Here is a 21,444-nt window from a genome sequence, read left to right on the forward strand (position 1 = left end):
GAGACAACAAAAAAGGAAGTCAGAGGACTTATACGGCAGCCTGCAGTACGATGCGGCCAATGGCAGAATCCTCCTGACCCTTAACATCGATTTAATAAAATCTGGTAAATGTATGAACTGAAGACAATGTCACGGCTTTACAGATCTGAGCAGCAGAGGCCTGATGATGCACCGCCCAGGAGGTACTAATCGCCCTGGTTGAGTGTGCCTTAATATGAAAAGGAGGAATCTTCCTCTTTAAACCATAAGTATGCACAATGACTTGACGAATCCACTTGACAATAGTGGATCTAGATGCTGCCCGTCCTTTCCTTGGACCATCCAGCAGAACAAACCAGATATCCGTCTTACGAACCTGAGCGGTCGCCTTTAAATACACTCTAACCGCCCTTACTACATCAAGGGAATGTAGCAACCTCTCTTCCCTAGATCGAGGCTCTGGGAAGAATGAAGGAAGAACAAATATCCTGGTTTAAGTGAAACCGTCACTACCTTTGGCAGGAATTCAGTATGAGGGCGTAAAACCACCTTATCCTTATGCATAATCAGATATGGCTCCTTAAAAGATAGAGCTGCTAGTTCAGAAACTCTTCTAGCAGAAGAAATTGCAACCAGAAAGACCATCTTTCTGGTCAACAGAACCAAGGGAATTTCCTGTAAGGGTTCAAAAGGCTGCTTTTGCAAAGCTGACAGGACCAAATTCAAACCCCAAGGATTTAGGGGTGTCCTGATTGGAGGACTGATCCGTGTTACCCCCTGTACAAAGCTACGTACTAAAGAGTGAGAAGCTAAAGGCTGCTGAAAGAATACTGATAAGGCAGAGATCTGGCCCTTGACAGTATTCAAGGCCAGATTCATCTCTAATCCCATCTGTAGGCGATCAAGGATTCTACCTATAACATATTTCCTGGGGTGCCAAGCCTTGGATCCGCACCAGGCAACATATGCCCTCCAGACTCTATAGTAAATGATCCTGGAAGCTGGCTTCCTGGCATTAATCAAGGTTGATATGACTGAAGGAGATAACCCACGATCCCTTAGGATGTGGGTCTCAATAGCCAAAACGTCAAATTTAGCGTCTGTAAAGTAGGGTGGAATACCGGACCCTGCGAAAGAAGGTCTGGCCGTAATGGCAGAGTCCAGAGAACTCCTACTGCCATCCTTATGATCTCAGCGAATCAAGGCCTTCTGGGCCACGAGAATCATCTCCTTTTGTTCCTGCCCAATTCCTGCGAAGACGCGGAAATAGCAGAACTGGAGGAAATGCGTAGATCAGAGAAAACTGATCCCAAGGGAAGACTAATGCATCTGTTCCGCAAGCTAGCGGATCCCTTGTCCTTGACACAAAGTTGTCAACTTTGCTGTTGAATCTGGACGCGAACAGGTCCACGTCCGGATTAGCCCATCTCTGACAGATCGCAAGAAAGAGGTCAGGGTGAAGAGACCACTCTCCTGGAAATAATTGTTGGTGGCTCAAGTAGTCCGCCTGCCAATTCTCTATTCCGGGAATGAAAATTGCCAATAGGCAAGGGACGTTGTGTTCTGCCCAAGACAGAACGTGATTCACCTCTCTCTGGGCTGCACAACGCCTCGTGCCCCCCTGGTGATTGATGTAAGCCACAGCCGTGGTATTGTCGGACTTGATCCTGACAGGACAGCCCTTCAGTCTGACCGTCCAAGGCTCTTAAAGCCAGACGAATTTCCAAAATATTGATAGGCAAGGTCCTTTCCAACCTAGACCACTTTCCCTGGACAGAATCCTCTTCCTGGACTGCTCCCCAGCCTAAAAGACTGGCATACGTGGTTACTACCTTCCAGGTGGCAGATAGAAATGTCCTTCCCTTTTGAAGGTTGCTGGATATCAGCCACCAATTTAGGCTCTGATGTACGTCGGGAGCAAGCTGAATTGGAAAATCCAAGGCCTGAACCTTCTTGTTCCAGGCTGACAGAATTGCTCTCTGTAGCAATCTTGAATGAAACTGTGCGTAAGGGACGGCCTCGAAGGAGGGCGCTATCTTTCCCAATAATCTCATGCACAGCCGAATGGAAATCTTTTTCTTTGCCTTGCTGAGATGGATTAGTTCTACAATGGAACTGATTCTCTTTGGAGGTAGAAATACCTTTCCCTGCCTGGTATCTATGATTAGTCCCAGGTACTGAACTCTCCTTGATGGCCTCAAGGATGATTTTTCTAGGTTGAGAACCCAGCCTAGAGACTCCAGGTAGTTTACCGTTGTCACCAGACCGTGGTCTAACCCAGAAACCAAATGGTCTAATAAGAGTAGATCACCCAAATAAGACTAGGACCATTATGCCCTGCGCCCTTAATCTGGTTACAACAGGAGCCAGAATCTACGAATACTCGAGGAGCTGTGGCTAGACCGAATGGCAGGGTCACAAACTGAAAATTACGGTTTTCTACTTCGAAGCGTAGAAACCTCTGGCGAGTGGGAGATATTGGCACATGAAGATAGGCATCCTTGATATTGATTGAAGCCAAAAATTCTCCTCCTTGGAGGATGGCTACTATGAACTGATTCCATGCGGAAGGATTGGATGCTCAAGTGCTGATTTAGATCTCTGAGATCTAAAATAGGTCTTACTTCCCCATTTGGTTTCGGGACAGTGAAGGTTTGAATAAAAAACCCTTGCCCTGTTCCTCTAAGGCACTGATGGCGAACCTTGGCACCCCAGATGTTTTGGAACTACATTTCCCATGATGCTCATGCACTCTGCAGTGTAGTTGAGCATCATGGGAAATGTAGTTCCAAAACATCTGGGGTGCCAAGGTTCACCATCACTGCTCTAAGGGAACCTCTGATATGACTGCCTTGGCTAGCAGATGGTCCAGTGCTAGAAGGAGAGGCTTTTTTTCTGGGTCTTTGGGAACCCCTGACCTTAGAAACTGGGGAGACGGCAAAACTCGGAACTCTAGTTTGTAACCTAGAGAAACTGCAGAAGCCACCCACTTGTCCTGACATTATTCCTGCCAGATCTTTGAAAATTGCAGAAGCCTTCCCTCCACCCGAGCGAGTGGGGGCACCCCTCCACAAGGCTGGCTTGGTGGGCTTCTTTCCCCAAGATCTTTTCTGACCTCGGTGCTGTCCCTGGGGTTCCTCCCTTGAACCTGATGGCTGAAGCCATCAAGAATGCCTAGAGGCTGTTTTCCCCCGAAACAGGAAAAAAGGCCTGCTTAAATGAGAAATGTCTAAATTTCTTTACTGGCAACAGAGGGCTTTTGCCATTGGAAATCTTCTGTAAGTATTTATCCAAATCTTCTCCGAATAGCCGTTCAACACGAAAAGGGAAACTGGCTAGGAGCTTCTTACACGGTGCTTTGGCTGACCAACTTTTAAGCCAAAGGACTCTGCGAGAATGCACTAGTCCCAACATCAGACGTGAGATCTGAATGGACGCATCTCTCATAGCATCTACTGTGAAACAGTGAGTCTGCTAAATCAGCGTACTGCTGAACCTGTTCAACAGGTAAAAATGTAATCTCCTCAAACTGTTCCTTAATGGCCTGGGATACACCCATTGCAGCCAGAACCGGCTGGACTGCTGAACCTGCTAAAGCCATCTGGTTCTTAGAAAGGTGCTCCAGCTTCTTATCCGCTGAATCCTTTAACATGAACCCATTATCAACCGGACATGTGAGGTTCTTATTTACAGAGGTAATCACAGCATCAACCGCTGGAATCCCCCATTTCTTATAGAAATCCTCTTCCATAGGATACAGTTTGGCAAATCTCTTAGGAGGATAAAACTGTTTATCCAGAAGCTCCCACTCTCCATACAAAAGCTTTCTTAGCCATACATGGATAGGAAAGGCATCCCCAGCCGGAGGAGGTTTTAATGATCCTAACTCAGAGATGGGATCATCAGAGGCCTGCGCAGCAGGTAGCAAAAATTTGAGCGAACCAACTTAGTGAGAGCGTGCACAAACAAGCTCTCCTGCGGTAATAGTCAAAGGAAATGTATTCCTGCGCCAAGATGGGAAGGGATATATGATATTAATAGGCTAGAGTACTGCTGCACTCACTGGGGGGAAATGTCTGAACCCAGGAGAAATTGGTATAAGAGTAGTGGTGCGCTGTACTAAAAGATATGTAAACTACCAATCATGGTGTGCTTTAAGAAGTTAAATTACAATAAAGCCAGTAAAAATGGCCAAAACAAATGAAATATATAGTATAAAGGTAAGTCGACAGCAGCTACCAACACGTATATATATATATATATATATATATATATATATATATATATATATATATATATATATATATATATATATATACCAGCTGTATAACAATAGTATAATGTATTATAATAATTAACATATGATCTTCTTCAGTCAATAAATTGATATAAACAGCAAAACAGGTAAATAAAAGTAATAATAAAAAGAATAATAATAGAAATAGTAGTGACACTTTGTTGTGATGCGAGTAGGTGTAAAATAAAAATAAAAACTGTAGTATCCGGTGAAAAATTATTTAAAAGTTGAGCAAAAAGTGCAGTAGTGCTAAGGACAGAGTCCAATAACAATTTGATATAACTATATAGTCATCTAAGCAGACGTATGAATATCAATTTCAGATGTCCATGTAGAAGTGCAAAAGTGCAGTAAAGTGATGACTATATAGAATCGCATAAGGTGCTAAGAAATAGTGTAGCGATTATGTCTAGGAATCGCATAAGACTAGGTGAACTCGATGCGATTATATCCAAAAATCGCATACAATCTGAGTAAGCTTTTTTAAGTTTAAAGTGCTGATGTTGTTATCAAAAATAAGTGATAATTATGGTGATCCAACGGAGTTCAGTGAGGTGGCGTTATTTTCTGTGTGGTCCTAGATGTTCTTTTTAAGGGTGTCCCCTTACCTTACCGCTGTAAGGTTACAGCATGTATCTTTGGGTGTCCCTGGAGACCTTTTTCCTTTATGGATCTTTTTACAGTAATTCCTGCCTGGCGTCCCTCTCTTGCTCTCTATATGGTGCGTGGCCTCTTTAAGAGTCACTTTAGGGTATTCGCCATAGGTGGTCCCGTGCCGGGTATCATATGTGGTAAATAAACAATGGGTACAGGTAGGCAGTGTAAAAACGAGCAGCGAGCTCGACCAGCGTCACTTCCGGTAGCGGTATTCCCTATTCCCGACGCGTGTTAGTCACGGGATCATCCCCTGATGAAGTCACATGACCCGTGATGAAAACGTAGGTTCCTTAGGTTGTGTGGTGCTTGTTCTAACCCCTATAGCGATGTCCACATGCAGTACCAGCCGGCCATCCCTCCTCCTGGGCCGCAAAAAACAAACAAAAAAAAAAAAAAAAACACAACTCAGCCCTGAAGCCACATTGCCTTTGTCCAGGCCTGGACGCGGGGAAGGGGGGATTGTCTGACACCCGGTGCCAAGAAGAGAATCACCGCAGCCGCATGCCAACCTCCTCCACCAAGTAGCTTTGATGGTAAGGTTGCACATTATTCCTTGCCCCCCCCTTCCGGTCCCAGAGCCTCCCATCTACCAGCCGGCCCTCTCATGACCCGGATGAAGCACTCCAGCAAAAGGCCCCTAAGGCAACATATCTCCTTCAGATGGTGAAAACACAGTAACAGGCGATGTGCCTGAAAGACTGCCGTTAAAGACTGAGCAACGTGTTCCCCGATTGGTGGGAGGAGCACAATCTCTCAAGGGCTGGCCTGGAAGATGGCAGAGTGAAATTGTTTGTCTCAACACTCTAATGGCTACAATGGCAGGGAAGCGTGTTCTGGCAGAAAACATACTTACTAGCTGAATCACCAGATGAAAATATAGGAAAGTCTAAACAGAAAACGAATGCAGCCACCACATCTAAGAATTGGTAAGTTCAAGTTGTTTTAAGGGTTTGAGTTTGGGTCTAATACGGCTTTAAATCCAGACTACAGGTCAAACTGTCAAATCACATTTCTATGGATATTCACACTGAGAATACAGGCTGTAAGCAAATATTTTGTCTTATACCTACAGTTAGTATCACAGAATAGGAAAAAAAAAAAAAAACACAGGGGTGAAAACGACATTAGTAGGAGTTTTTTTTTTTATTCTACAACAATCTTTTATTGTCCATTAAGTATATTACAACAGTAGAATGCATGGACAATTAGCATCTACAGTCAGTGATAATGAGCTATAACCAACAAGAGCTTGGCTAAAAAAAAACATCTGTGCAAAAATGATGGTATAAAGTATGTAGATCTTTATAATAAAAAAAAAAAAACAAAAAAAAAACAAAATAACGCGACAATAGCCATAGGTTTTTTTGCCACTGCAGTCCAGAATACATATTCAAACATGTGCTATTAGAGCGCAAAAACACCTGAAACAAAAGAATGTAAACTTATAGTAAAAAAAATCTCCAGAATGACTTGAGGGTTTGTTATGGAAAAATTCACAACGTGTATACATTTAAAACTGAACTACAAGAACAAAAACTTTAAACATATTCCTCAATAGTCACAAAGTATATAAATCCAGTCCGTGTCTTTGCAAATTCAGTTATTACCTTTTAAAAATAGCAATGATTTCATCACTGGGAAGCATGTAGCCTGTGCAGAGAGCAGGTCCTCCCGCTACAGGCTGCCTGCAGGAAACTACAAGTGGGGATTACAAGACCACTTACCCCGCAAAAGGAGAGGGAGCAGCAGTGACTGGTCTTTATTACAAGAAGCTTCTGCACAAATTTTACACTAGATTCTTGCACATTCTGGAACATACATACAAAGTACAACCGGATTCAAGATTGAATTAAGAATACACGTCTCTTGTATTTTTAAAAGGTTTATCCCAGAGTTCAGCTTTACCGGTGGGATCAGATCTGCTTACTTCGATTTGACAAACAAATATTGATGACCATACCTTTAAAGTCATACACTTTTGAATGTCGCGCCGCCCCCCCCCCCCCCCCCCCCAAAAAAAAAAAAAAAAAATCAAACATCTTACTATTGCAGTTTAATGAAAATTGTCATGTGTCAACACTAACACCAGTATCACTGATATTTACAAAAATGATTTTTTGTTTAATAAGTTAAAGTCAATGCAACATCCATGCAAGCTAGAGTTCTAGCTTTTTGGTTACAAGGACAGGTGAGAAGTCCAGAGTAGCAGAAGTGATGAATCGCTTTCTTCTTATTTAAACCATGTCCATTCCACGCATTGATGATGTAAAACCCAAGCCCATGCCTCTCTGGGTGTGAGTCTGTGATCTTGCCATCTCATACTGAGCATCCAGGTTTCGAAAAACCTCTTCTTGTTGCTTTAGGGTTTTGAAACTTTCCACATCTAATTTGCTAGGGCCAGCTTCTTCTTCATTCTAAAAACAATATGAATGGTTAAACACATTGTGATCTATGCTTACAGCCAAAAGAATACTGCTTCCTCAGAAAGGCATAATTGTTGATTAACTGGCAAAAGACCAGGCTAATAATGCTTGCGAAGTGCAAGTATATCCGTTAATCCTCAAATGACCAAGGAACCATAAATCTCAGGCACATGGTATACAGAGGGCATCTAGGTAGACCCCCCCCCCCCCCCTCTTAGAATAGGCACTTTATGTCAGCCAGTATAAATCACACAAATCAGAAACACAAGGGGAACCACAAAGACACTGAATTTCAAAAGAGCCAACTTCCCTAAACCACGAAAATTGCTAGAAGATATAAATTGGGATAAAATCTTATAAACAAAAGAACATGGAGGAGATATGGGTTTGCTTTAGGAGCATATTAAATAAGGGCATTAGCCTGTGCACCCATTGGGAAATCGATTTAAAAAAGAGTGAACAGAAGTCCTGGATGGCTTAACTCTAAACATGCATATAAAAGCAAAGGAGAAGGCCTTCAAAAGATTCAAGGCTGAGGGATCATCATCAGCATTCAGACTTTACAAAGAATGCATCAAGATATGTAAGGGTGCAATTAGGGTGGCTAAGATAGAACACAAAAGACAGTGCAGGAGAGCAAAAAATTCACAAGAAATTCTTTATGTACACAAACAGTAAAAAAGTGAGGACAGACCATATTGGCCCCATAAAGAATGAGGGGGAATTTCTACCAAAACTGCAGCTTTTGTCCTTATGACATCAGAGGAAGCACCCTCGTGGCTAACAGAGGACAGAATTAGAAATAGACTTGGGAAACGTAACATTAATAAATCACCGGGACCAGACGGCTTGCACCCGAGGGTACTTGGGGAAACTCAGTCAAGTAATTGCCAGGCCATTGTTCCTAATTTTTACTGACAGTCTACTGACTGGAATGGTACCAGCTCTTGGCTTTTCTCCAATGTATCACCAATATTTAAAAAAGGGCCCAAATACATCACTGGGAATTACAAACTAGTTAGCCTAACATCAACAGTATGCCAGATCTTGGAGGGGATGATAAGGGACTATATTAGAGCTACATGATTCTGGCTAAAATGAGAACGACAATTTTTTTTCTTGCTGAGAATAAAGATCATGATTCTCGTGGTGTAACATCTTCTTTTACAAATTGGGCTAACTTTACTGTTTAGTTTTTTTAAATTCATTAAAAAGTGTATTTTTTTTTTTTAATTGCGTGTATTTTTTTTTAAACCACTGCGCAAATACAGTGTTATATAAAATATTGCAACAACCACCATTTTATTCTCTAGGTTCTCTGCTAAAAAATAAAAATAAAAAATAGATCATGTTTGTGTGTTTCAAGTAATTTTCTAGCATTTTTAGTTTTTTAATTGTAAGCAACAAATGTCAGAAAGGTTTGGTCTTTAAATGGTTAAACTTCCTTTAATTTACAAGCTGGAGTTCTTTCCTTTGATAAAAGAATGAAAAAATATACTTTGTTTCTACTTATTTGTGGGGTTGTGATAAAACTTGGCTGGCTGCCTGGATTTATTTTTAATCTTTTTTCAGCTGGGAGAACTCTGCACTTGTTAGAAAAGAATCAAAATCATGTCATGATTCTAATAATTAATCGTGCAGCTTTAGACTATATACAAGATTTTAGTAATGTAAACGGTATTAGCAGTAATCAGCATGGATTCATGAAGAATCATTCTTACCAAACCAATCTATTAACCTTCTATGAGGAGGTGGAGCTGCCATCTAGATAAAGGAAGGCCCATAGGCGTGGTGCAACTTGATTTTGCAAAAGCAATTGACACAGTTCCCCATAAAAATTTACTGCACAAATGTCCGTTGGCATGGACCATAGGGTGAGTACATGGATTGAAAACTGGCTACAAGGGAGAGTTCAGAGGGTGGTGATAAATGGGGAATGCTCGGAATGGTCAGGGGTGGGAAGTGGGGTCCCCCAGGGTTCTGTGCTGGGACCAATCATGTTTAATTTATTCACAAACGACCTGGAGGATGGGGTAAACGGCTCAATCTCTGTATTTGCGGACAAGCTAAGCAGGGAAATAACTTCTCCGCCTGATGTGGAAACCTTGCAAAAGGATCTGAACAAATTAATGGTGTGGACAACTACATGGTAAATTAGGTTTACTGTAGAAAAAATACTGCATTTGGGTGGCAAAAATATGAATGCAATCTACTCACTAGGGGGTGAACCTCTGGGGGAAATCTAGGATGGAAAAGGACCTGGGGGTCCTAATAGATGCCAAGCTGCTGCTAAAAAAGCAAACAGCAAACAGAATATTGGCATGCATTAAAAAGGGGATTAACTCAAGAATAAAATGATAATTATCCCACTCTACAAGACTTTGGTCCGGCAGCACCTTGAGTATGCTGTCCAGTTCTGGGCTCCAGTCCTCAGGAAGGATGTACTGGAAATGGAGCAAGTACAGAGAAGGGCAACAAAGCTAATAAAGGGACTGGGAGGACCTTAGTTATGAAGAAAGGTTACAAGCACTGAACTTATTCCTTTCTGGAGAAGAGAAGCTCGAGACCCCACAATAGGGAAAAAACTTTGTGGAAGGGAGTTTAATAAGACAAGCGGCAACTCACTAAAATTAAAAGAAAAGGAGGTTTAACCTTAAATTGCATAGAGGGTTCTTTACTGTAAGAGTGGCAAGGATGTGGAATTTCCTTCCACAGGCGGTGGTTTCAGCATTGCTTTGTTCTTTATAAACACACGAGTGAACAAGCACTTACTGGTCCACATTGGAACAGGAGAGCCCAGTAGGGGCAGCGGGTGAACTCTGCAGCACTGTAAAAGCGATCAGGTGGCTGGAAAGCCTCCTGGATATTTTCCACAGGGGAGCCGATTGCCAACTTTAAATAAAATTGGATTATATAATTAATTACATATATCTCCCCCCAATATCAAGGCCGTAGCCATTAATTATCCTTCTAGAACTCTTCAAAAAGACATTAAACACAAAAAAAGTTAATATAAATGGAGAATGGAGCATACTTCTGCTATACAAAGCCTTTAGAGTAGCTTGCTTCTTCTAGCTATTAAAACACTCCCCACCCAACCCCCCAAAAAACAGGAATTTATTCAACTTAGAAGACCATATGAAATTACTCACCTTTATTCCCATTAGTTTTCTAAATTTAACATTTTGGTCTTTGTTTCCAAAATTTAGCTTTTCCCAGATTTCTGCTGACACAGATTTATCCTAAAAAGGAATAAAATGGGAAGCTTTAAAAAAAATACATCCTTAAGCAAACATCCATATGCAAACCTCATTAAAAATGTATTATTGCAAAGTTCTTCTTTATTGCTCAAATGCTAACAGTTAGTGGTGTGCTAAATATAATAGTAAAGCAGGCAGATGTGCAAAACATTCTGTCACAGAAACACAACCTAACCGTACTAAAAACCATGTATTGAATTCACAGCAAAGAAACCTGGGAAAAGTTCATCAGCTGTTCACAGCGGGAATCCTAACGGAAATACACAGCTGAACATTGTGTTAATTCTTAGCGACCACTTAAGGCAATCCTGTCACTTGAGTAATAAAAACTAAAATTACAGATTGTAAAAACTGGATACTGCTTAGGCCCCTTTCACACTTGTGCAACCTGAAAAACACGTAATTGTGTTGCAACTTTAAGCAATGCCAGTGTAATCTTGTAGTCTATGACTTCGAATTGCATCAAAGTTGGACCAAAGTAGTACAGGGACTACTTTGAAGTTGCACCGATAAGAATGGTACTCATGGTAAAACATGGGGAACGACTTGTCATGTGACTTAGCAGTCCCAAGTCACACAAGTGTGAAAGGGGCTTTAGCTGTCTGGCAAACGGACTCCAATCTTCAGGATGAAATCACACTAGAATGGACAGCTGCCAGAATGCCTTCCAGGAGCTGTTTGTTAGTGACTGCGGTAGAGGGACTTGTGTTGAGCGCAAAGTAACTCTGCTTTTTGTTTTTAGTACATTTTATTTGAAGGGTACAAACACTTCATTAATGTCGCTGTACAGCAGTTCAATGCGCTGTGCTACTGTACAGTGTCCTTCGGTTCTGTATAGCACACTGCAAAATAAAATGCAGCATGCTGAATTTTATTGCATGCACACTGCAATGCAGCTCTGCATTTTAAATGGTACACACAAAGTCATTTTTTTCTGTGTAACCTTCGGTGAAAGGCGTTTTACAAGGCAGTATAACTCCTGTCATTGCACTGTGTGTGTGAATTCTCCATTGCTCTTCTGCAAAGCTTCTGCTGATGTAGATATTAGATTCTTCCAGATGTGTCAGATGCCACATTCCTCACTACCTGCTGTGGTTCTGCCCACCACAGATCTAGCGCTACAGGGCGCATCAAAGAAAGCACCTGGCAGATTAAACTGAAGCATGCAGCCAGGGGTGCAGGTAATGAACACTGTCCAAGTGTTAGCTAGTGTAGTTCTGGTGAATGCAGGCATGGATGCTAGAACACATAAGTATTGCCCTACTTTTTTTGGCAAGAGAGAGTCACTTTAACACAAGATGAAGTAGGCATTGAGCACACAGGTATTTTTAGTGAAGTCTGGATTTTAAAACATCACTTTTCAAATCTTACTGCAAAGCAGCGAGTTTCTTGGGCAAGTACTGTTGTACTGAATCTGCTCTGTTCCATCTTAAAACAGTTTCAAAATTCACTTAAAATATTGGTCTACTGCTTGCTTACAAGAATATAAAGCAGAGTTCCCAGTAGCATAATAGCAAGTCCAGAAGCTAAATGATTCAGCACCCTTTTAAAATTCTAGGGGTTTGTGGCAGAACTACCAGCCATCAAAGACAGTTCCATTTAAGTGCTTATTAAAACATGAGCTCAGTTTTGACAGGTACCCAGCTCACACTTCCGCTCGGCCACCTAGGCGAATCAGCCCCTCTTCCTCCCTGCAATCTCCTGGGACACGTCACAAGGCCCAGAAGATTGCCTGGGCAGTGAGAAGGTGCAGTGCGACTCGCGCATGTGCACCTGGCTGTGAAGTCGCAGGCTGTCACAGCCGGGTGCCCACACTTGCAATGATGGCGCCACAGAGGAGCAAGGCTTCCGGCAACTGCATTGTTGGACCATGGGACAGGGGAGTGTCTTTATTATAAATCAGCAGCTGCACTTTTTGTAGCTGCCGACTTTTAATAAGCTTAAAAACAAGCGGCACTCTGCTTTAAGTGACTTAGAACGTGGCATGGTTGTTGGTGTCAGACAGACAGGTACGGAAAAAAATAGGATTTTTGTACTCACCGTAAAATCCTTTTCTCTGAAGTTCGCTGACTGACACAGCTCCATTATTCTTGGCCATAGGGTTGTTACACCACCTTCAGGAGATGACTAGGCAGAACATGTTATACGTGTGAAACAAAAAACAGAACTGTATAGTTCCGCCCAGGGGGCGGTCCTTCCAGTAACAACCCCTCAGCCTGCTTCCTGCAGCTTCAGTACGTTAACAAGCAGTATAATGTTAATCAATAGGAGGGGAGGGTGCTGTGTCCGTGAACTTCAGAGAAAAGGATTTTACAGCGAGTACAAAAATCCTATTTTGTCTTTCACTGACTAACACAGCTCCATTATTCTTGACCATAGGTACGTCCCCAAGCAGCGTCATAACGAGGGGTGGGAACAGCATATAAAAAAAAAAATAAAATAAAAAAAAAAAAACTTCACCCACAACCAGAAGTGCTCCCCAATAGGGGAGTCACCACCTTATCTATCCACATCAGAACTTGCGGTTAACAATGCAACAGTGCATTATACTCAAAAGTAACTATTTTAAGAAAAAAAAAAAAAAACTGAAAAAAAGAAGTGCAATTGCAACATCACACGGCCGCCTGCAAAAATTTGCGGCCAAAGCAAGCATCCGAAGATCGCTGACATACACTTTGTAGAATTTGGTAAACGTGTGAACGGACGACCAAGTCAACACCTTACACACTTGAGCAATTGGAACCTCTTGGGCCTTCCGACATCAAGCGACTGACGCTTGATGTCGGAAGGCACCAGAGGTTCTAATTGCCCTGGTGGAATGGGCCGTGACAGGAAAGGGGGGCACCTGCCCCTTTAAGGCGTAGGCCTGTACCATGATCTGTCTGATCCACCTGGAAATGGTGGATGACGAGACTGCCATACCTTTTTTCGGACCAGCTACCGAAACGAAGTCTGACTTCCGAAAGGGAGCCGTGGCAGACAAGTACACCCTCGGAGCCCGGACCATGTCCAGGGAATGAAGGGCCACTTCCTTAGGATGTGTCGGTTTAGGACACAGATGGTAACACAATGTCTTCATTGATGTGAAACGTCGAAACCACCTTCGGCAGAAAAAGAAGGTTGCGGACGCAACACCACCTTATCCTTTATGGATAACCAGATAGGGCGACCTGCAAGACAAGGCCGCCAGTTTCGAAACCCTCCTGGCCGATGTAATGGCCACTAGGAAGACCACTTTCTAGGAAAGAGTCAACAATTTCTCTGATGTTCTCAAACAGCGGTTTCTGAAGCACCGATAACACCAGGTTCAGATCCCACAGAGGTAAAGGTGGACGCACCGGAGGAACTACATGCTGGACCCCCTGAATAAAAGTGCTCACTAGAGAATGAGCCGCCAGGGGTTGCTGAAAAAAATAAAATAAAAAAAATTAAAAAATAAAAGAAGGACAGCCAAGGCTGATATTTGTCCTTTAAGGGTGCTTAAAGCCAATTTCTGGTCTATTCTTCGCTGTAGAAACAGCAAGATCCTGGAAAGAATAGGTGCGCGGACACCATCCTTTCTCTTCACACATGGATATTTAGGACTTCCAGGTACGATGGTATATCTTCCAAGAAGATGATTTCCGTGCTCTCCGAGAGACCTCGGTTCCTTGGCACCTGGCTGTCAACACTCTGCAGAGCAGACGTGGTAGTAGCTTTAGCAGAGGAAAGGCATAGATCAGTCGGTACTGATCCCACGGAGCCACCAGCGCAACTGACACGTCTGCCCAAGGATCTCTTGTCCTGGATACGAATAATCGGCACCTTCCGATTGAGACGCCAGAAGATCCACGTCTGGTGTGCCCCATCACAGGCACAGTAGCCTGAAAACCTCCGGATGAAACGACCACTCTCCTGGGTCCAGCATCTGGCGTATTAGGTAGTCCGCCTGCCAGTTTTCCACTCCCAGGATGTAAATGGCTGATGGGGCTAGTATATGTGGCTCTGCCCACTGAAGAATGTGAGCAACATCCCCTGCTGCAGCCGAGCTTCTGGTTCCTCCTTGATGGTTGACATATGCCATCACCCGGGCGTTGTCTGACTGGATCCTGATCGGACGCCCTCAATGTCTCATCGACCATGTGGAGAGGCATAGCCTGATCACTCGAAGCTCGAGCACATTGATCAGCAACTTGGATTCCTCCCTCGACTAGAGGCCCTGGGTCGACTGTACTCCCAGTACTCCACCCCAACCAGTCAGGCTGGCATCCCATCTCAGCAGCCCATCATACAGCATGCCCCACGGAGGGGGAGATAGGGACAGGGAGAGGGACCCCCGAATCGACCTCCCAGGGAATGCCCAGCTGCTCAACCCCATGAGGCAGGTACATCCCATTACAGACCCACTCCCGAAGAGTATGGGGTGGCTGCTGGCCACGGCACACTAGGACACAGACATCAGTAGCCCGGTCATAGGTGTGCCCCGGAGTGTTGCACTCACTGGCCGCCCTTGGAGCCTGAGGGGCATGTCGTGGCCAACCCAGCGCGTTGTTATGGTCTGCACACGCTTGATGGCCAGGTTGGGGAGACTACAAGGATAAGGGTATCCAGCCTGTCACCCAGCCGGCTGTTGATAGTAGATCACAGGATTCAAAAATCTTGCGCAAAAGGCAAACTTCAGCAAAAAAAAATCCCAGGACCGATGGTCCCGCAGGGTTCCTAGGTCCACCTCCTTCACTAGGCAGAAAAAACCTGAAGCTGCAGGAAGCAGGCTGTAGGGTTGTTACTGGAGGGACTGGCCCCTGGGCGGAACTATAAAGTTCTGTTTTTTGTTTCACATGTATAACATGTTCTGCCTAGTCCTCTCCTGAAGGTAGCGTAACAACCCTATGGAGCTGTGTCAGTCAGTGAACGAAAGAGAAAAACTGCTGATCTACTGGGATTTCACGCACAACCATCTCTAGGGTTTACAAAGAATGGTCCAAAAAAGAAAAAAAAAATCCAGTGAGCAGCAGTTGTGTGGAAGAAAATGCATTGTTGATGTCAAAGGGGAATAGGCAGACTAAGTTACTGTTGCCTATCATCTTGAACTAAATAACCACTCGTTACAACCAAGGTATGCAGAATACCTTCTCTGAACGCACAATACATTGAACCTTGAAATGAATGGGCTACAGAAACAGAAGACCACACTGGGTGCCACTCCTGTCAGCTAACAGGAAACTGAGGCTACAATCCACACAGGCTCACCAAAATTGGATAATAGAAGATTAGAAAAACGTTGCCTGGTCTGATGGGTCTCGGTTTCAGCTGCGACATTCAGATGGCAGGCTCAGAATTTGGCATAAATAACATGAAAGCATGGATCCATCCTGCCTCGTATCAAGGGTTCAGGCTGGTGGCGGTGTAATGGTGTGGAGGGCATTTTCTTGGCACACTTTGGGCCCATTAGTACCAATTGAGCATTGTTTAAACGTCACAGCCTACCCGTGCATTGTTGTTGACCATGTCAATCTTCTGACAGCTACTTCCAGCAGGATAATGCACCATGTCACAAAGCTCAAATCATCTCAAACTGGTTTCTTAAAGATGACAATGAGGTCACTGTACTCCAATGGCCTCCAAAGTCACCAGATTTCAAACCAATAGAGCACCTTCGGGATGTGGTGAAACGGGGGCTTTTCATCATAGATGTGCAGCCGACAAATCTGCAACAACTGCATAATGTGATCATGTGAACAGAAACCAAAATCTAAGGAATGTTTCCAACACCTTACTGAATCTATGCCACTAAGAATTACGCAGTTCTAAATACTAAAGGGGTCCCACCCGATACTAACAAGGTGTACCTAATAAAGTGGCGAGTGTAGTTGCCTTGTATTTGAATAACCATGTTAAAATTATCTTACCCCTTCCTTTTTGCCTTGCCAAAGCTTCTTCCTCTTCTTTTCTTGCTCTGCAAATTTCATAGGATTTACAGCTGCTGGATTATAATAGCTAGGAACAGAAATGCCAGTCTCTGCCAATGCCTTTGCTTGTAAAGCAGCCATTTGTGCTGCCATTGCAATTTGAGGAGTGACCTGTGTTCCGGAGGCCAACAAAGCAGCTACATTAATAACCGATCCACCGCCTGCTGTAGCAACTGCAAAAGAAGAAAGGTTATACCATGGGTTGAAAAAGATTTGTAAAAAAAAAAAAAAAAAAAAAAAAAAAAATCACATTATTTAGACATGTGAGCAGCAAGGCTGGTCATTGGAACAGACAAGTTCACATGCATGTTATATTAACTATATTTAAAGGGTTTGTAAAAGGTTCAGGCTGCTTTTAGGACACTTTCAAACAGTCGGGACCGTTCAGGTCTGCCTGTCCGTTTTGTTGGCGGACCCAAACGGGCACTCCATGTTAGTCTATGGAGCGACGGATGTCAGCGATGTCCACTGACATCTGACCTGGACCGATATGCTAAAATCAGACGGATGGCCCTGCGTACGCATTTGTCCCGGGCAGATTGGATGAGATCTGATGAAAACGGACATGCTGTCTCTCCATTACAAGCTCGACAAGCCCTTCCCCGCTCAGTGAGCAGAGATCCGCCGCCACAGTGGAGATCAACAGAGATCTACCGCTGAGTTGGTGGACTCCATGGCAGCGGATCTGCCTGGTGTGAATGAGGCCTTACAGGCAACGAGAGGGGGCATCCCCTCCACACGATCGAGGAGCCCGGTATGCAATCTGGTGGTGCCTCAGGGTTACCACAGAGCTGGCCATGGACAGGATTGGTCCCTGGCCATCTCTATGGTCATGGGAGGCCGGGAATTACTTCACTTCTGGTTTTGGCACAAGTAAACGCTGCCATTTCATTTTCTTCTGGAAAGCAGAAATCAACTTTTTTTTAAGCTCATGTTTTCCAGTGTAGAGGGGAGATCTGGGGTCTTATAGAGAGGATCTCCATAAAGAGGACCTGTCATGCCTTATGCGCAGGGGCGTATCTACCACAAGGCAAACAAGGCATTGGCCATGGGTGGAGTCGCATGATTTCGAGATGCTCCTGCTGTGTCCACAGCGGGAGCCAATCAGCAGGTCCGCCGGCCGCGATCCACTGATCATTCAGAGGAGAGACAGACCAAAAATATGTAACAGGATACAGATTGGACTAAATTTGATTAAACTTTTGTTATTGGGTATGGTTTATAGCAGAAAGTAAAAAATATATTTTTTTTCTCAAAACCGTTGCTTTTTTGTTTATAGCGCAAAAAATAAAAACCGCTGAGGTGATCAAAAAACACCAAAAGAAAGCTCTATTTGGGGGGAAACAAACATTTTATTTGGGCATAGCATCGCATGACGGCGCAATTGTCAAAGTAACACAGTGCCATAACGCAAAAAATGGCCTGGTCATGAAGTGAGCAAAACCTTCCGGGGCTGAAGTGGTTAAAAATACATTTTAAAAATGTTACAGGTTACCGGTTTAGAGGTATAGAGGATGTCTACTGCTAGAATTATTGCTCAGGATCGCTGTGATACTTTAAATGTGTAGTTTGAACAGTTTACATATGCGGCGTGACTTGCGTATGCTTCTGCACGTGAGCATGGAGGTACAGGGCGCTTTAAATTAGTTTTTTTTCTTATTTTTACTATCAATTATTTTTTTGGTTCACTTTTATACCTATTACAAAGAATGTAAACATCCCTTGTAATAGACATAAGCATGACATGTCCTTTAAAGAGGAAGTAAAAAAAATAAAAAATGCAACCTGCAAGGCAAAGGCATAATGAGCTAGTATGCATAGCATACTAGCTCATTATGAATTACCTGAGAACGAAGCCCCCGAAGCAGTCCTCCATCTTGCATGGGCCGTAGACAGCGGTGCCTGTCTTTTTGTAAATATCTCCTAAACCATATAGGTTTAGGAGATATTTCTTGGACCTACAGGTAAGCCTTAATCTAGGCTTACCTGTAGGTCAAAGTGGTTTGTAAGGGTTTACAACCACTTTAAGAGACACTTTGCCTTTAACAGAAAAAAAATATTACCTTTAACTACTTCCCGCCCGGAGGGAATACATGGACGTGGTCCTGTTTCAGTGGTTATACTGATGGGGAATGCACCCCTCCCGCTGCCTATAAAAGTGATCTTGTGGCAAATCCACTGCTGGGATCACTTTTATCTGAAAGAGAATCGCCCACAGTACAAAAGGATACCGAGGTTATGGCAGCTAGCTGCTGCCCTAACGGTATTTTACATCAGTAAAGTAATGATGTAAATGTACTGTGGGCAGTCATCAAGTGGGTTAAAGCGTCGCCTATAGAGACTTTTAAGTACTGTAGTTTAGCACCATGCCACGAGGGCGCGCAATTTTAAAGGCCAATATGTTAGGTATCTATTTACTTTATAGGCACAAAACAATAAAAAAAAAAAAAGGTAAAAACGTTTTTTTTTTTTATTTACTTAAAAGACATTAAAAAAGCAACCATGTCTCAAATGATATAACATCAGTATACAAGATCTATGCAACAATACACTGTAAAATTCTCAACATTTTACACCCAGTGGCAATCACACTACATGTATTCAATACCATAGTGTTACAACATCTTGATAAGATTGCTACTGAAAACGATAACCATTATAGCTCTACATGTTTTACGCGGCTTGCGCAACAACAAAAACACAACAAACCATCTGATCCTCTCAAACTATGGGGGCGTGTAAAACAATGAAACAATTGTGAGTGTAAAAAAGCCAAACCAAAAAAAAAAAAAACCTATTATAATATAACTCACCAAATAAAAAACACGGACATGAAACATTTTTTTCCCCATGCAAATTAGGCATCTGCCTTCGTTTTGGTATGGTTCAAAAGAATAGTTGAACAAAGGAAGTATCAGAAGTGTTTTTTTTTTTTTTTTTATCCGATTGATGACTACAGATTGGGGTGTGCTATAAATAGGAAGCAGCTGGATGTGTTTGAGCCTGCTTTCTACCAAAGGAATCTGAATGTCTGAATGATAAGATAGCACTGCAGTATTAGCCTGGGGAAACCAATGGGTAGGTTTATTTAAATGGATTGTGTTTTTCTTTTTTCTCTAAAGCTTCTTTTAATGGTCCTAATGAGATTACGTATGGGCATACTATTTGTTTTGTCTCCATTCATTAGATGACTGCTCTACTTGTACTCCACGTTACCGCTACGATAGACACCATTGTCTCCTCACTGCATTATAGAGTGAATCCTTGTATAACCACTTCAATACTGGGCACTTTCGCCCCCTTCCTTCCCAGCCCAATTTTCAGCTTTCAGCGCTCTATCGTTTTCAGTGACAATTGCGCAGTCATGCTGCACTGTACCCAAATGAAGTTTTTATCATTTTGTTCGCACAAATAGAGCTTTATTTTGGTGTTATTTATTCACGACTCCGTTTTTTATTTTTTGCGATATAAGCGCAAAAAAGCGGAAATTTGGAGAAAAAAAAAATATTTTCTTTTTTCCATTTTAAAAGAAATCCAATAAAATCTAATTTTGTCATAAATTTAAGCCAAAATGTAGTCTGCTACATGTTTTTTGTAAAAAAAATTCCGTTAAGTGTATAATAATTGGTTTGTGTGATCACGGACATATGTACGCAAATGATCATGTACATATGTGTGCAGGTGATCACATACATATGTGTGCAGATAATCATTGGGACATGTGATTTTAGTGGGACATATGTGGGGGACATGTTTTTATTATTAGGGACATGTGTTTTTATTATTTGGGGACATTTATGGGGACATTGTGTTTATACTGTGTAGTGTGTTTACTGTGTGGTGATTTGTGTGTACACTAGACTAGTGATCAGTGAGTAAAAAGCTGTAAAAAACAGCTCATACTCACTGATCATCAGCCGGCTGCAGCGATCTGCTCTCCTCTCCTCAGCGATGACTTCTGTGTGAGGAGAGGAGGAGCCGATTGCCTAGCAACCGGCTGTTTGTTTACATCACATGACGGCCGTGATTGGACACGGCCGTCATGTGATCAGGAGGGCCAATCAAAGAGCCCTCCTGCCGATCTGAGACGCGCTGTGTCCGGGTGACACGGGCACATCGGGATCGCGCCGCTGCACGGGTGTGCGCGATCCCGCTCCTCCTGATGGACGTTCGTGAACGTCCTATCAGGAGTAGACGGCTCCCACCCGGCCGTATATGTGCATTGGCCGGGTGGGAAGTGGTTAAGGAACACTGATACTTTAAAAAAAAAAAAAAAAAAATGTTCATGTCCGTGTTTCTTATTCAGTGAGTGAGCTATATTATAATAGTTTTTTTTTTGTTTCTGGTTTGGCTTTTTTACACTCCCAATATTCTGGCTTTTTTACATTCACATTTTTTTCATTGTTTTACATGCCCCCATAGTTTGTGAGGATCAGATGGTTTGTTGTGGTAGTGGTAACCCCTATTAGGCTGGTCTTTTAAGTGTGGCTTCAGTCTCACTTGTTACACAATTTGCTAATGTGTTTTGTAGTGTATTTTTCTGACATTATTATAGCTTTTTAGTAAGCCGGTCTCCGTGAAGCTCCTGAAGAAGTGCAAGCCGCATAACATGTAGAGCTATAATGATTATAATTTTCAGTAGCAATCTTATCAAGATGTTGTAACACTATGGTATTGAATACATGTGGTGTGATTGCCACTGGGTGTAAAATTTTGAGAATTTTACAATGTATTGTTACATAGATCTTGTATACTGATGTTATATCATTTGACTCCGAGACATGGTTGCCTTTTAATATGTCTTTTTGTACTAAATGAATAAAAAATAAAAAAAACTTATTTACCTGATTGTTTTGTGCCTATAAAGTCCAAGCCCCCCT

At 42.7% G+C, this 21,444-nt stretch overlaps 1 protein-coding gene across 3 annotated transcripts in view; it reads right to left on the bottom strand.

The window, feature by feature from the left end:
- Positions 1-6,971: 6,971 nt before the first annotated feature.
- RSRC2 (arginine and serine rich coiled-coil 2) overlaps positions 6,972-21,444 on the bottom strand; it is a 49,818-nt gene continuing 35,345 nt past the window's right edge. For all 3 annotated transcript variants that reach the window (XM_077461862.1, XM_077461861.1, XM_077461863.1), the window contains 3 exons: positions 16,505-16,737; positions 10,509-10,598; positions 6,972-7,347 (listed from right to left, as the gene is read on the bottom strand). In XM_077461862.1, the coding sequence (XP_077317988.1) occupies positions 7,168-7,347; positions 10,509-10,598; positions 16,505-16,737 (503 nt within the window). In that variant the 3' untranslated portion in view covers positions 6,972-7,167. The remainder of the gene's footprint in view (positions 7,348-10,508; positions 10,599-16,504; positions 16,738-21,444) is intronic.

Source organism: Lithobates pipiens, unplaced genomic scaffold (genome assembly GCF_037356315.1).
Source record: "Lithobates pipiens isolate NorthernLeopardFrog02 unplaced genomic scaffold, aLitPip1_a1.2 Scaffold_3, whole genome shotgun sequence".
NCBI classification, from domain to species: Eukaryota; Metazoa; Chordata; class Amphibia; order Anura; family Ranidae; genus Lithobates; species Lithobates pipiens.